Raw genomic sequence first — 15,631 nt, forward strand, 5'->3', positions numbered from 1 at the left:
CAGTACCTTATATCACAGCGCCATGAGGATTAAGGTTTGGAAGCAGGGAGAAGACCATAATACATACCGTATATACCGGCGTATAAGACGACTTTTTAACCCCAGAAAATCTTCTTAAAAGTAGGGGGTCATCTTATACGCCGGGTACTAACTTAGAAACCCCTAAGAAATGCATCCACCGGGTACTTACCAAGCCGGAGGTTCCCACGAAGCCACCGATCTCTAGGGGAGGGGCGAGTGAAGAAGCCACCTCCCTTGGGCCGGTCTTCAGGGCCGCGCTGAGGTAGGTGCAAGATCGTGATCTCCCCCAACTAGCCCGACATTAGGGAACTCGAGGTCTGGCACTTCAGACCTCGGCTTCCCTGCTCTCTAATCACTACGCGCCGGCTATTGATGCCGAGCGCAGGGATGACGTCATGTCCCGGCGCTCGGCATCAATTGCCGGCGCATAGTGATGAGGGAGCAGGGAAGCTGAGGTCTGAAGTGCCAGACCTCGCGCTCCCACAACTGGATGGAAGAAAGAAGACAGAAGATAAGGTAAGAGATGGGGAGAAAGGGGTGTGAGTGCAGTGTATGTATGTTGGTGTGATATGGTCAGTGTATTTGTAAGCTGGTGTGTGTATATATATATATATATATATATATATATATATATATATATATACATACATATATACCTATATATATATACACACATATATATATATACACACATATATATATACACATATATATATATATACACACATATATATATATATATATATATATATATATACACATATATATATATATATTATATATATATGTGTGTGTGTGTGTGTGTGTGTAAGGGCAGTGCATGTATGTATATGTCAGCAAATCAACCAGCAAATCACCGGTAAGGTACATTGCTTGCTGTGATTGGCTGGTTGTTGTATGCTGGGTAGAGGGGTAGTCTTATACGGCGAGTATAGTCCAAACTCTATATTTAAACTGTAAAAGTTGGGGGTCGTCTTATACGCCAGAATATACGGTAACAGTAACAGACAGCGGAAACCTAGTGTCCCGTGCGGTGGATTTATTTGTATGTGTTTTATGTAGGAGCATATTGGCCCCTACAATAAAGCAGGTGTGTTAATTGTTTCTTTTTAAAACTTGGTGCATTAACTATATTGTTTTTGAATATATTTTTGCTTTTTATACCTGAATATATACCGTATTGGCTCGAATATAGGCCGCACTTTTTTCCCCCACTTTAAGTCTTTAAAGTGGGGGTACGGCCTATATTCGGGGTCTAGTGCCCGACGCCCGGGACATGCAGTTCCGGGCGCCGGGCAGGCAGGAGGGTTAGGATACAGATCCCCCGCAGCAGTGCAGAGGACCTGCATCCTACTCTCTGATGCGCTCAGACAGCCTACCCTGCCAGCACTTCCCACGGGGGGAGTGCCAGCACGGGAGGTTGTCTAAGCGCATCGTGCAGAAGTTCACCGGCAGCAGCGATGCGCGTAAACAGCCCTCGCTGCCGGCACGTCTGCACGATGTGCTTTAACAATCTCCCTTGCCGGGAATTCCCACGGGGGGAGTCCCGGCAAGGGAGATTTTTAAAGCACATCGTGCAGACGTGCCAGCAGCGGAGGCTGTTTATGCGCATTGCCACAGCCGGTGAACGTCCGTACGATGCATTTTACCTCTGCCCCCAAGACTTACCAGAGCAGACTCCCGGGTGTCTTGCGGGGCCGGCGGGGGACATCTACGCAATACGCGTATACAACTTCCGTTGCCGGCACATCCGCTGGAAGTTGTATACGCGTATTGCGTAGATGTCCCCCGCCGGCACCGCAAGACTCCCGGGAGTCTGCTCTGGTAAGTCGGGGGGGGGGGCAGAGTGGCAGCATTTCTCGGGGGGGGGAGGACAGTGGCAGCATATCTTGGGGGGGGCAGAGTGGCAGTATATCTCGGGGGGACAGAGTGGCAGCATATCTCGGGAGGGGAGTGGCAGCATATCTCGGGGGGGGGACAGAGTGGCAGCATGTCTATTAAAAAAACTTTTTATTTAAAAAAGCACCAAACTTTTAGGGTGCGGCCTATATACGGGGGCGGCCTATATCCGAGCCAATACGGTAATTATGTCACAAATGAAATTGATAACATGAGAAGAGGAAAAGAATATATTTGAAGATACTCCTTTTTAAGAAAAAAGTTTTTTTTTTTTTTTATTAAAGATGTGAATTGTTTGAGTCCAGGAAAAAAATGGCTGAACACGACCAACGATCAAGTCAATGGTCTGTATTAAGGCCCAGACATAAGATTACTATATAATTTTCCTATTGCAGGATAATCATAAAGTTGATGAAAGGTGTTCAGAAAAGTCATTTACTTTCCAAACTCTAAAGACGTTTTCCATATTATGTCCCATGAAGCACTGTATAAAAATACTAGGGTAACCACTGGGGTAAAAGTCAAAATGACAGCTTACTTGTGAAATTACGTCATATCTACCTCCCCGCAGGTGCTTCTCTAAACCGTTCCACAACATCCACGCAAAATAACCATGTGTGTCAAACAGACAGCGCTTGATAGCAACACACTTAACTCCACCTCTTCGCTTAAAATTCCACCAATTACATGAGTCCGAAAATGCGTTCCAAGCCTCGAGCCCCGTCACGTTTTCTGTGCTGTGAAGCGAGAGTGAGGGGTGAAACGCACGGCCTCAGTCGGCCTTCCTTGTTCCTCCTCCAACCCCTCCTCCTTGTCCCCTCACTGGTTTGACGTTAGAGCTGGTCAGTTCCGTGTTTACACACCCCAGAGAGGAAGAGAGAGAGAGAGGGCAGAGAGCCGGGAAAGGGCTAATGAAAGGAGGATAGGATCTGGGGACACAAGCAAGGGACATACTGGAGGGCAGCATTCAGCACTTTGCATTTTGTAGAGGCGACTACACACTGGTATAGTGACAAAGACAAGCCCCTCATCCCTCTGCCTCCTTGACCCTCCACCTACTACTCCTGTCTATCGCCGCTCTCCTCGCCCGAGCGGGATGTTTTCTCGAAAAAGTCATGGAGACCTCAAGAAATCTACACAGAAAGTTCTGGACCCAAAGAAGGACGTACCTACACGCTTAAAGCACCTGCGAGCAGTGCTGGGTGAGTGACCCCTAATGATTTTGGGTCAGGTGGGGGTTTATCGTGGTGTCAGGCTCCTGTCTGACTTCCCTGTGACAGCAGAGCCCTCTGGCCAGCTCCGGGATGATCAATGGATCCTCAGGCCATGCAGTCGCTCACTGATCTCTATTTCCTTTCTGTAAATAGTATATGATGAGTATATATGTAAGCGCAGTTATATGTTGGTGGATATGTCAATACTTGTGTCTGTACGGTGATTGTAAGCGAGTGGGTTAGGCATATGCGGCTATTCTGAATCTAAGATGAGACCAAGGACTGGTTAAGGGTTGATTCTTAAAAGAACGGGTTGACCTGATGGGCCGACTGGGTCTTACCTGCTATCAAAGTCTATTGGTTCTCGCGTTCACTAAAATCATCCAAATGCCCGTCTCTGTTAAAGTATACAAAGACCCAGTGAAAGAGGTTTAATGTTCTATATTCAAGAATATTTAAGTCCTCTATATATAAGGATATTTTCCAAAGCAGTTTTTATCAACACCTATTACTGTATTCTATAATGATTGCGTCATTGATTAAACTCACCAGCTTATTTGAAGAGTAACAATCACAGTGAAATAACATTAACTTAGTTATGCACGCAATCACTATATACATGGAATTTCTCAATTTACTGTACTTAATACAGTATGCTAAAACATGGCATTCTATGTTTGTGCATGAAAGACAATAGTGATGTACAGAATTAGAACGGTTTCAGGTGATAGTCCTTTAGACTGCATTGTGAAACTGTATAAAGGAGCTTCCCAAACTGGCCTCCTTCGGCATGATGATGTCATACGGTGTCAAATGCCTGTGCAGCCGGAGGAGAGACGGACACGCTTCCCGGATTTGTCCCGGAACAACCCGAGAATTGGCAAAGATGCTCCTCAGAAAGTGTATTCTTAGGTGCTGAGTTGTTGGTCTCTGGTCATAACGTATCTGGATTTGTGTATCTGTTGTGTGAGTTAACAGAGAAATGTTTAGTATTTTGTATTTCAACTATTTAACCATTTATTAGATGATTTACCCTCACACGGAATGCAAAAAATAATCGATATGGGATCACTGTGGGTATAGCAGTTTGTCTCTGACAATGATGTTTTGTCATGTTATATAATTGTTGCACACAGATTGTGACATAGTTAAAAATCAGGAATCGGGTAGCCGTGACTCATTGATCGTTATATCTCCGCCACTTGTATATGTGCCACTTTACATTTAACTCTTTTGATGTCTAGCAGTTGAGCGTGCATGGAGAAGGAGATCCCATGTTGGTGGTGAACCCAGACATGAGAAGAAATGCCTTAGGGAGCATCTTTAGGCGTTAGTGACTAGCGGGGCGGCATTCCTGAGCGGACCACGGCTCCAATTATTTTAGGGAACCTTCTAAGCTTGTCTCTTTTAGGTTTCATCATAACTTGGGGGTTTGCTGGGCAGGTGAACATCCTGATGTCAGTATGTAATTAAAAGAGACAACCTCAGAGAGCTTCTCCTGCAGGTAGACCTGACAGTGACATGGTCAAGTGTAAGGCATAGATAAAAATGAATGTTTCGTGAACTTAATCTTACTGATTTTAAGGGTTCAAGATGTCTGTCTGTCGGTGGACGTCTGTCTGTCGGTGGACGTCTGTCTGTCGGTGGACGTCTGTCTGTCGGTGGACGTCTCCATGTATTCACACACGCCATGTGCTCTTCCCCTATTTGATGTATTCATAAATCAAACCCATCATAGCCCACTCATGCCGTAGTGTTATTAACCTCTTAAACATACAGGGCTGCTGAGGGCAGCAACAGTCAAGGGTTTAGTGGCATTGTAGGGTATTTATCATAGAAGTGATCTGCACGACGAAGAAAGCTTTGTGGATGGATAGTGTGTGTGTGTGTGTGTACTATACATATACAGCGTGGTAAATGGGAAGAGGGCATGATTGTGTAAGTTTGGGAAATGCTGCACGTACTGTTACTATAATGATAGTATTGGATCTGTAAATTGTCGGGATTACACGTTTTCGTCAGGGCTTGCTTTGTTGTCGTTACTTGGGGTTTTCAGCATTGGGTACCTGAAGACACTGGCAGTGCACCTGCTCGCCTAATGGAGCCATTGTGTTTCTTCTGCTTCCCACATTGTGTGGCTGAAAAGTTGCCGGCTTATTGTTGCGGAACTTTTAATTTATTTATGGTTAGTAGCAACCTTTTCATCTTTTAAAGAAATGCACCTTGTTACGTGTGATTAGTCCTTCCAGCCTCCCTGTGCCTTGCTGTGCAGCACTGCTTGCCCCCATCCTTTAAGCTTGTCTAGCAGGTTAGGGGGGTGATACCTGAACATGTTTTGGGCTGGATCGTGTAAACATGACACCTGCTGATGTCAGGAGACGGCTACCTAAAAGTTCATTACCCGATCTGTAAGATATTGATCATGTAATGTAATCTTGGTGGGCCTTTAACATGCTGTATTATAAGGCATATACTATTAATGGGGAAGGATCATAAAAACTGTCTATTTAATCTTGGTTTATTATTGCTATGCAATTATTTAGTCTATTTTACTAAAATACCTTTATACATCCACCTCACTGGGTTGCATAGTCTGAACAATGGAGCTCTAAACGTCGTTTTACCCGAGGAAACTGGTAACCAGGGGGGTTGTTGCCAGGGCAAAATAAATAAATAAATAATAGAAAAGGAGGAGATGCCAGAGTTTTTATATATTTGAGACACACACTGGAGAACCACTAGCCATTATCAGAAAATAATGTGACACCAAAAAGTGTGTTTTATGACATCATATTGCCACACTGTGCCTAGACTCTGCCAAGCGATCAATCACATTATGGAAAATAACCCATGTAACCCAAGTATAATTTCATTATGAAATACATTCCGATTCTTTCAGATTAATTGCGTAATATTTCTGCATGTATGTAAAATAAATATGGGACTAATGATTATTGGCTGTATGCATGTTACCTTATATATGTGTGTAATATATATTGTTTCTGAAAACCCCTTAGTTTGGTGAATGATGAAGTATGCATTTTCAAGGTTAATCAATATCACCTTAAGTCGTTGTTTCGTTAGTGAAGTGTCAGCATGACGGAGTCCCCTCTCATGCGCACGTCTTTTACAGGGCTCTGGACTCTGCAAATGGCCAAGCATCATGAGAGTTAGAGTCACAGTTGGCCTTAAGTCCATAGCACCATGAATACACATCTTAAACAACAATTCTTGCTTTATATTTTAGTGCTTAAAAAGTTATTGCCAAGCACAGCATAAAACGCTCGAGGGCTATTTTCCGATCAGCGTTTGCCTGCGGCAGCAGTCGTCTGAGCCTCTTTTCTAAGGTCCGATGATCTTAGTAAAGATCCCACTGCTTTTAATGAGATAATTGGGGAAATCAGACATTTCTCTTGAAGCCTTTGCCTCCGGCGATCCGGGAAGCTGCGCTCACTGGGCTGCTTTACCAGGACATGATGGCCCAAATTGCAGAAACGTCCCTTGAAACTTGTATTCGGTACAAATCTTAGTAGTATAATTGTCCACGTGAACTGATGCGTGGCTCCGAGATATGATGTCATCTGCCAGTCTTCTGTAAATGAAGATGGGCAGAGACCGTGGAGGACCCTTTTGACTTGGTAGGTCTGGTCACCCAGTACCAGGGCCTTAAAGACATGGTCCTGTTCCACAGCAGATGGAGAATCAGATCTCATACATTTTTAAAATGGTTGCATGCTTTTCTACTGAAGAATAATAGACTGCACATTTTATGGCATTTTTTTTTGTAGGTAATTTTACTTTCAGGCACACCTGCACTTTTATTTGTTCTGTGCGTTGACGTCTGACTATGAAAGAGAACCTAGCGACTACACGGCGACTTTAATAAAAAAAAAAAAAAGGGAAGGTGCCTCATCGTATAGACCTTTTTCTCCCATAAATTAGTGATATTCTGGTTACCCTGTCACTGCTGGTGCCGTGCATTTCTCACGCTTATTTCTAGGTTTCAGGAACAGATATTATAATCGTCTTTTGCATAGTCACATGGAGTGTGAAAGTAGTGATAAGCCGACGCAAGAGCGATACTGCTGCTGGGAGCCTCTGCCATGATAGTTCGTCTGTAATGTTGCGTTTTATGTTTGCGATTATTGCTATTATATTTGAATTATGTAATAAAATCATTTAGCAGGATACCAGAGCTCCTCTAATATGATTTAAAGTGCTGATGATGTAATAAAATCAAATCCATTTTCTACATTAATGTTTAGAAGCCATTGTCCGGAGTTGTCTATGTATGCTGGAGAGTCCGTTTCCAGGCTCGGGGGAAGGTGGGGTAGGCTGCGGGTGGGTTTAGTACAGGTTATAAAGCAGTATTTCTTTATTTTTTAGCAGAAAAACAGGGGTCGTATGTTTAAAAGTATAAACAGCCACGCTTAGAGGGACACTTCAGTGCCCCAGACAGCCTCCTTAATGAGGTATGCTTATTAAAGTACTTTGTGGAGAAGCTACAACTCAGTGCCCCCTTTGTGGTGGTGTTATTGCTTCAGTGTGTGTTTAAAGCTAGGAAGAGGAAGCAGGCGAATGGATGGTGATATGCCTTTTAACCCTCTATATGCCACTCTGCCTACAGAAATGCCTTTCAACCCCCTATATGCCACTCTGCTTACAGAAATGCATTTTTAACCCCTATATGCCACTCTGCCCTCCGGACTCACCAATGCTTCCCCAGACTTGTCCCCAGTACTTCAGACTCCCTGGTGTCTCGTGGGGGCAGCCAGTGGACGTCTGTGTAACGCACGTAGACAACCTTCGCTGCCCGTTAGTTCCACCGGAAGGGTCATGCTGGTGCTCCGTCATAGAAGCCCCAGCATCCGGTGAATGCCTGTGCGATGCACGCAGACGACGTCACTTTCGCTGGAGCACCGGAAGGTCATGTCACGCCGGCGCTCCGTCATAGAAGCCCCCAGGGGAAGTGCCGGCAGTAGCAGACTGCCGAGGAGGAGGATCAGTGTCCCCTGCGGGCGATCTGGATCTTAGTCTTTTAGTCAGACCTCAATTTGAGGTCTGCTTAAAAGACGACCTTGAATATAAGACAAGGGGTATTTTTCAGAGGATTTGTTTTGAAAAAAACCTTGTCTTATAATCGAGCAAATACGGTATACATAGATATATATATATATATATATATATATCTCCCCTGTTGCATTTTGGAAAATATTATGCAAAAAGCAGTAGATTTCACCTTAACTGAACCCAATACACAAAATATTTTCATAATATGGCAGTTAAGACTTCATTTTCGATGTTTTATGTACTGTTTGCAAGCTGCGCTACGTCCTCATTAGCAGTAAGAAAACCAGACTCCCCCAGAATATCGCCGTAATAATTCTCTTGAAATACACAGATCAAAATGTGTAAATGTCAGCTCCGAGTGCTCAACTTGCTCACGTTGCCTTGAACAAGCTCATTAACAGTCTGTCCTAATTGTTTCTCTCCAGAGAAGCTCTCAATAGATTTTGATTGTCCTTGAAAACCTGGCGTGCTTGGAACCTGTCTTGAGGAACCGTCACATGTAAGATAAAACCATCGTTGAGTCCAGCCCGGAAAACCATCCATCACTTATTCAGGCTTTCCAGCTGTTACAGCATGCCTGCCTTCACCGACGGTATAGAACGTCCACTTAATGCAACAGTTCCCCGGACCCCCAGTGTAAATTGCATTGGAGTCTTGCTGTCGGCAGAAAAAACTGCTTTCTTGGTGCACATGGACATCTAGCACTAGATTCATCAAGATATTCATCCAAACTAGAGATACAAGTTTAGAGGCATAGAATCTGACAGCTGATGAGAATGACCTAGTCTGTTATGTTGTGGAAGCAATATGGCAGCAATCACAATGCAACTGAAAAGGGTGTTTCTTTTTAAATGTATAGTTTACTGTAAAGCAGAAGTTGATGTTTATTATGTATGGATTTAAAAAATTGAAATAATCTGCAATGTGGCAGTTCCTACAAAATAAACTGGAAATAGGGAGATGTATACAGAGGTTAAAAAAACATGTCTATTGATGAAAAAATGCATTATTTCCTTTACTCCAGGTCTTTGTTTATATTATAATGTGTCACTGTGAGCCCAGTATATTGAATAATGGCTATTTATTGGCTTTTTTTTTTTGCTACAGGAGGGTTAGATTTATAGAGGAAAAAAAAATAAACCCACCCAAAAGAACGTTTTTTTACCCCTATATCATAGCCTCATAATTACTCTTTACATGTTCGCTCTGCATGTGGTTTTAATGCGCTGTGTAAATGTTTGTGTTGTGGTTGAGTTGGTGTCAATATGCTGTCCTGGCTCTAGTCCTTCTATCAATAGTGACTTACTGCCAATACAGATCTCCCGCTAGAAGGCTACTGTCATGACTTGTCTGCAAAGTGAATCTGTTGTTTTCCCCAAATCCGGTATTCGATATTTGATAAGCCCATGTAATGGTTTTACAGGTTAAAATGAGCAATATATACCTTATCTCTTATTTGCATGATTAATTATCTTAACATATCTTCCCGTGATTGTTGTTTATTGTGTCAGGCAACATTTGTTAGGATGGGGAAAAAGAGAGAGAACTCCGGGAAAGGAAACGGATTTTGCCACGGTTTGCCACCAGCCTCTGCTTACATGATGTAAAAAAAAAAATCTCCAAAACAAATATAGTGACCGACAAGTACCAGTTCTTCATAGTTCCAGTAAATTGATTCACTTAAGTTGCCATGATGATGACAGCTGATCTCTGAGAGGTCCTACTTTAGTATAATGCATATTAAAGTACCGTGTGAGTAACCCTATACCTCTGTGAGTACTTCAATATGCGTTCTTCCAAAACGAGAAACACAAAATGAAATGCTTACCTGACACAGGAGTAGAATGCTGCAAAAACGTCTTTTTTCCTTTGTGTTCCAAAATTTCTTGCAACTGATTGGCTGTAAGAAGTTTTCCTGGAAGCTTGTAGAGAGATGCACATTTGTGTGATCCCTGTGATGTTTCCAGTAAGTTTTCCTTATTGACAGCTGTAGCTTACTATTATGATTAATTATTACTATTGTGATTACTGTAATGATTATTACTATTATGATTCTGAATTCTTTGTGCAAGTCTTTACAGAAACCTTCACTACAGAGTGAATGACATATTGGAAAGTATAAAAGATTTGGATGTATAACAATAGAAATGAATAGTAAGGTCTCTGGCTCCACGCGTTTCACTTGACACTTGATATTCACATCTATTTGTTATTCCATGTATATAATAACCTTAGCTGTGACTGTTAAGATTATATTAACTGTATGGAGGCACAGAACTTCCCCAAAAATAAATGCAATCTCAAATGACGTGATGTAAATGTGTTCCCATTACGTAGATTTAAAATCGAAAGGGTGAAAATCTTTGTTTATTCGTCTGACGCTTGTCGACCTCCGGTGTCACAAGAACTTTATTTACTGGGTGAAAATGTTGGATAATTTTCCATCCCTGTATCAGTCTTAGTAGTCCAAAGGCTAGACAGAGTATTCACGTTCTCGGAAGGATGCCAAATAAGGAGAGTTCTAAACTTCCCCAACTCGGAGCAGATTGATTTGCATTGTTCTGTATTGATTTAGTTCTATAGTATGTTTTTATGTTCAATTGTCCTGCTAAAATGTCAACGTTAAGAACCTCCCTGGAGCAGTCTCAGGGAGACAAATAGCATATAACTTTTATAAACCAGCCTCTCGATATAAATACCCTGTACATGCTGGGAAAAACATCTTGGTCTAGGTTTTCCCAGCGGGTGGCAGAGTGCCTTGCGAATCACTCTGTTTAGTGCGGCAATTACCCTGAAGACTTGGCTCTTTACAGACTCTTTTGGGGTAAATTGCTGTGAGGAGATCAAAATTAACTTGTTAAATCGTACATGGCTACTACAGACATTCAGGGCTTCAGAGCCTTCCACTGCCTCCTGCCGTGTACAAGCTCCATCTCGTGTGGACCAGAAACCTCATCTCCTGGGGCTGCTCTGCTAGATAATGGGTCAGCACTGACCACCAGCTGCAGAGCCAAAAAGAATATGTATTTAAGTACTTTAACATGAATTCTTTAAAAATAATTTTAAAAAGTTAACCGTACAGAGAAGCTGCAACTCCCATCTAAATGTCATCAATCTAAATTATGCTTACAGTTCTTTCTCATCTAAGGAATGATCAGGAAAGCTTTAAACGCTTTATGAAATACCGTATTTGCTCGATTATAAGACGAGGTTTTTTTCAGAGCAAATGCTCTGAAAAATACCCCTCGTCTTATAATCTGGGTCGTCTGATCTCTGACAGTCGGGGAAGGTCTACGCGATGGACGCAGACAACCCCCGCTGCTAGCCACGCCTCCTTCAGGCTGCAGCGTAAGTGCGTGGGATCTACACGCTGCCCCGGCTACATGACAGGGAAGTCAGAAGCACCGGTAAGTTTGGGGGGGCGGGGGAGTGTTAACTGGGGGGCATAAGGCATTTCTGGAGGCAGAGTGCTCTGTGAAATGCCTTTTAACCCCCTTAATGCCACTCTGCCTCCAGAAATGCCCTCTATACGCTACTATACCTCCTGAATGCCTTAAACCTCCCTATATGCCACTCTTCCCCATAATATGCCTTTTAACCCTCTAAATGCCAGAGTGGCATATAGGGGTATAAGGCATTTCTGGAGGCAGAGTGGCACATAGGGGGTCAAAAGGCATATCATGGGGCACAGTGGCATATAGGGGGTATAAGGCATTTCTGAGACAGATGTGCATAACTGGGGGACAGGTTGGAAAATAGAAGGAAATAAAACCAAAATATTTTTCTCAATCATATATAAAAAAAAAATGTTTAGATGAATTAACATTTACTGGTAAAACTTTTTTCCTATAGGGTCAGGCATTTTCTTTTTTTCCTAAATTAATATTCAGATTTGGGGGGTCGTCTTATATATAAGCAAATACGGTACTCAGTTCTAGAGGAAAGTCTTTTGTGCTATGATAGAAATATTGATATTCTGCCCCAGTGAAGTTAACCATTACATATGGAGAGTATTGGTAGTGCTCCACTTAATGACTTAATTTTTATAACTCTTTTTTTATTGGCGATATTCTGTAAAATTCTGTTTGTAAAAATTCCACTTTTTAACAGTGTAGAGGAGGAATTGGGACTTTTTTTTCCTTGACAGCTACATTTTTATTGTACTTAAAATCAGACAGCTTCTTATTCTGGTTATATAGCCCCTGTGCCCAATTCTCCCAATAGTGTCTCCTGCAGGATGCCCTGTTCTGCCACTAGGCATTGCTATCTTTAAAGCAGCTACCTGCACTTTAGAGCCTTCCCTAAGACTCAAATCCTTGATTCTAAAGTATCTTGGGTCAATGAACAACACAGGGTTTGTTTTCTATCTGGTGACTAGGATTTGCCGAACATAGACAACTTACATTGCTGGAAGCTTGCGGGAGGAATGTCTTGGGTGTTCTATAGACTATAGACGTTCTGTGCTCTTTGACAAACTAATCACAGAATCTATATCTCTGATGGAGGTAGAAGGCACTCCATCTGCCATGTGAGTGCCAAAACGCATTCTGCTAGGAGGAGACAAATAAAAGAAATGTGTGAGGGCGAGCTAGATACAATACAGGTGATTTTATCTCTCTGTGAGATAACTGCTGGGTCCAGAACACTTAAGCTACCTCTCATATAATCCCCCCCTGTCTTTTATAGGGGAACTTCATATATAATCGTATACTTTCTGGGATAGAAGTTAAAGTCCAGGTGGCATGTTGAATCAGCAGCCTCAGGTTGCCTACCTGTTACATAGTTACTTTATTGTGAGTTTTGTACAGAATACATGACTGTAAAATCTAATGTAGCATTCATATGTTAGAAACTTTATGTACATGTTTGTGTCTTTGTTTGTTGTGGAAGTGCCCTTAATAGGTCCTGACTTGGGTAGGACAATCTCCTATTTATCTTGGTCTAGGTGCTTCAGGAACTGCTACAACCCCTGACATGGAGGCAGTTTTCGGATGGTGGCATACGTTTGGCAAGGCCTGCTTGTTTATGGATTCATTAGCTATAATGACATATCAAGTAGGAGTTGTCAGGCAGCTGGGACACCATTGCATAATAACTACATTTTTAAAGCTATTGCAAAACGTGTTGTGTGCACTTAAAATGATGTTGTAATGTTTGAGTATATCAGTTCTCACCATTTGTGAATGTTGTGACTTCATATTACTATTTTTTTACAAAACTGAAAAGCATATAAAACAGAAGCCATTATCAATACCATGAAAAGATCAGTGTATTTAGGGTGCCTGTATATGGTGAGGAAGAGGGGTATGCTAAAGACTTCGTGTATTCATGAGATAAGGCAATAAATAAAACAAAACTTGAAAAAAGGAAATGCAAGATAGGCAAATTTGAACGTGTGATACTCCTGTCGTCGTTTGCAGGAGAACATTTCCACTTACTGATATTATTTTATATTTTAAGGGCGGGCCCCTAATGAGCTTATCCTGCAGGGAGGGCTGAGCTGGCCCTATATATATAATGAAATTTCCTATATTACCCGTGCCTTGTGCAGGGCCGGCTTACCCCTTCTTTTAGGCAATTGCTGACCATCACACCTATATGAGCTTGTAGGCCATCCCATCCTAAAACCATGTGTATTAATATAAAGTTGCCCCCTCCACTTTGTGGAAATAACAGTGTCCACTCTGGGGAGGGTTTCCACAAGATCTTGGAATGTGTCTGTAGGAATTTGTGCCTATTGAGCCAAAAGAGCATTTGTGAGGTCAGGCGCTGATGTTGGGCAAGAAGGTCTGTCTCGCAGTCGGTGTTCCAGTTCATCTTATAGGTGTTTATTGGGAATAAGGTTGGGGCTCTGTGCGGGCCACCTGAGATCCTCCGCATCAAACTTGTCAAACCATGCTTTTATGGAGCTTGCTTTGTGCACAAGGACACAGTCATGAAGGAACAGGAAAGGTCCTTCTCACAAAGTTTGAAGCAGACAATTGTGTAAAAGGCTTTGTGTGCTGTAGCATTAACATTAGCTTTCACTGGAACTGCAGGGGCTAGCCCCAAACCATTGTCCCTACTCAACCAAACTTTGCACCTGGCACTGTGCATTTTGGTAGGTAGTGTTCTCCTTGACTTCACCAAACCAATATTTATCCAACCAGCGTCGTGCTTATTTGATATTCAGCTTGTGTGCAGGCATGGAAACCCACTTCATGAAGATACAGACGCCCAGTGCTTGTGTTGAGCTTCCAACGTGAGGGATTCTACAGAGGACAGGCAATTTCTTTTTTACGCTGTACACGCTTTAGCACTAAGAATATTCATAGTTGTTACTGCTAGATCAGGGGTGTCCAACCTGCGGCCCTCCAGCTGCTGCAGAACTACATCTCCCATAATGCTCTTTCAGCTGAGGGCCTGGCAGAGGAGTATGGGAAATGTGGTCCTTCAGCAGCTGGAGGGCCGCAGGTTGGACACCATTCCACTAGATGCTTACACTTCACAGTAACAGCACTTACAGTGGACAGGGGCAGATCTAGCAGGGCAGAAACTTCACAAAGTGACCAGTGACAAAGGTGGCATCCTATGACACTGCCATGTTTAAAATCAATGAGCTCTGTAGCACCACCCATTCTACTGCCAGTGTTCAACTCTCCTGTAACTCCCTCTTTATTCCATAGACCCAAATGAGTGAAAGTGAAAAGACAAGCTAATAAAGTGCCTTAGTAACACTATGTCTTATGGAGAGAAAAAAACAAGGCAGTGTGTCTGGAGCATCATTCGTAAGACACTGCCATGGTAGAGGCTGCCTTTTAAGCAGCTGAACTTTTGACAGACACTTAGAAACAAAGTATAAAAAACATAGCGAGAATTCAGCTCTCATCCAACATACGCCATTCAAAAAACGAGCATCAGAGGCTGGGGATTCCATCTCACTAAATAACTATAGTGCTTAGCCTGCCGCTACAATTCTGAAGTATAAATGTGAAAAAAAAGTATTGTCTGATGTTTATCAGCGCTGTAGGCTCAGTTTTTCTACCAGTTTGATGGCTTCCAAACGATTGTAGTGGAAAAAAAGATTACTGTGAAGATGACTTGGTCTTCTGAGATCCAAGAGAACAAGAATAGCTGAACATGGAAAGGTCCATTTTATTAAGAAGATACAATTGGAAACATTGGTAACAACTGAAAAAGACATCATATCTTATGAGAGCCTGATGGGCTTTTTGATTGTAATGCAGCAAAGCTGTAACACGAAATGAAGCCTAGCGATGGGTGAAACACGTTGCAGAGTGAAAAGAACCTAGCACAAAAACCCGTGGGGTATCATCTGATTGTAAGGTAGATTCTGTGTTGTTTATACGGAGTAAAATCTTTTTAATAACTTTACAGGTGTCTAGTTGATGTGGATCAAAGCAGTGTTGTACTCCATTCAGAGTGAA

At 42.5% G+C, this 15,631-nt stretch overlaps 1 protein-coding gene across 3 annotated transcripts in view; it reads left to right on the forward strand.

Moving 5' to 3' along the window:
* The first annotated feature begins 2,750 nt into the window (after window positions 1-2,750).
* The window catches only part of RALGAPA2 (Ral GTPase activating protein catalytic subunit alpha 2), a 132,745-nt gene continuing 119,864 nt past the window's right edge, over window positions 2,751-15,631 (forward strand). For all 3 annotated transcript variants that reach the window (XM_053461337.1, XM_053461338.1, XM_053461339.1), the window contains exon 1: window positions 2,751-3,122. In XM_053461337.1, coding sequence (XP_053317312.1) covers window positions 3,017-3,122 — 106 coding nt within the window. In that variant the 5' untranslated portion in view covers window positions 2,751-3,016. The remainder of the gene's footprint in view (window positions 3,123-15,631) is intronic.

Source organism: Spea bombifrons, chromosome 3 (assembly GCF_027358695.1).
Source record: "Spea bombifrons isolate aSpeBom1 chromosome 3, aSpeBom1.2.pri, whole genome shotgun sequence".
In the NCBI taxonomy this organism is placed as follows: Eukaryota; Metazoa; Chordata; class Amphibia; order Anura; family Pelobatidae; genus Spea; species Spea bombifrons.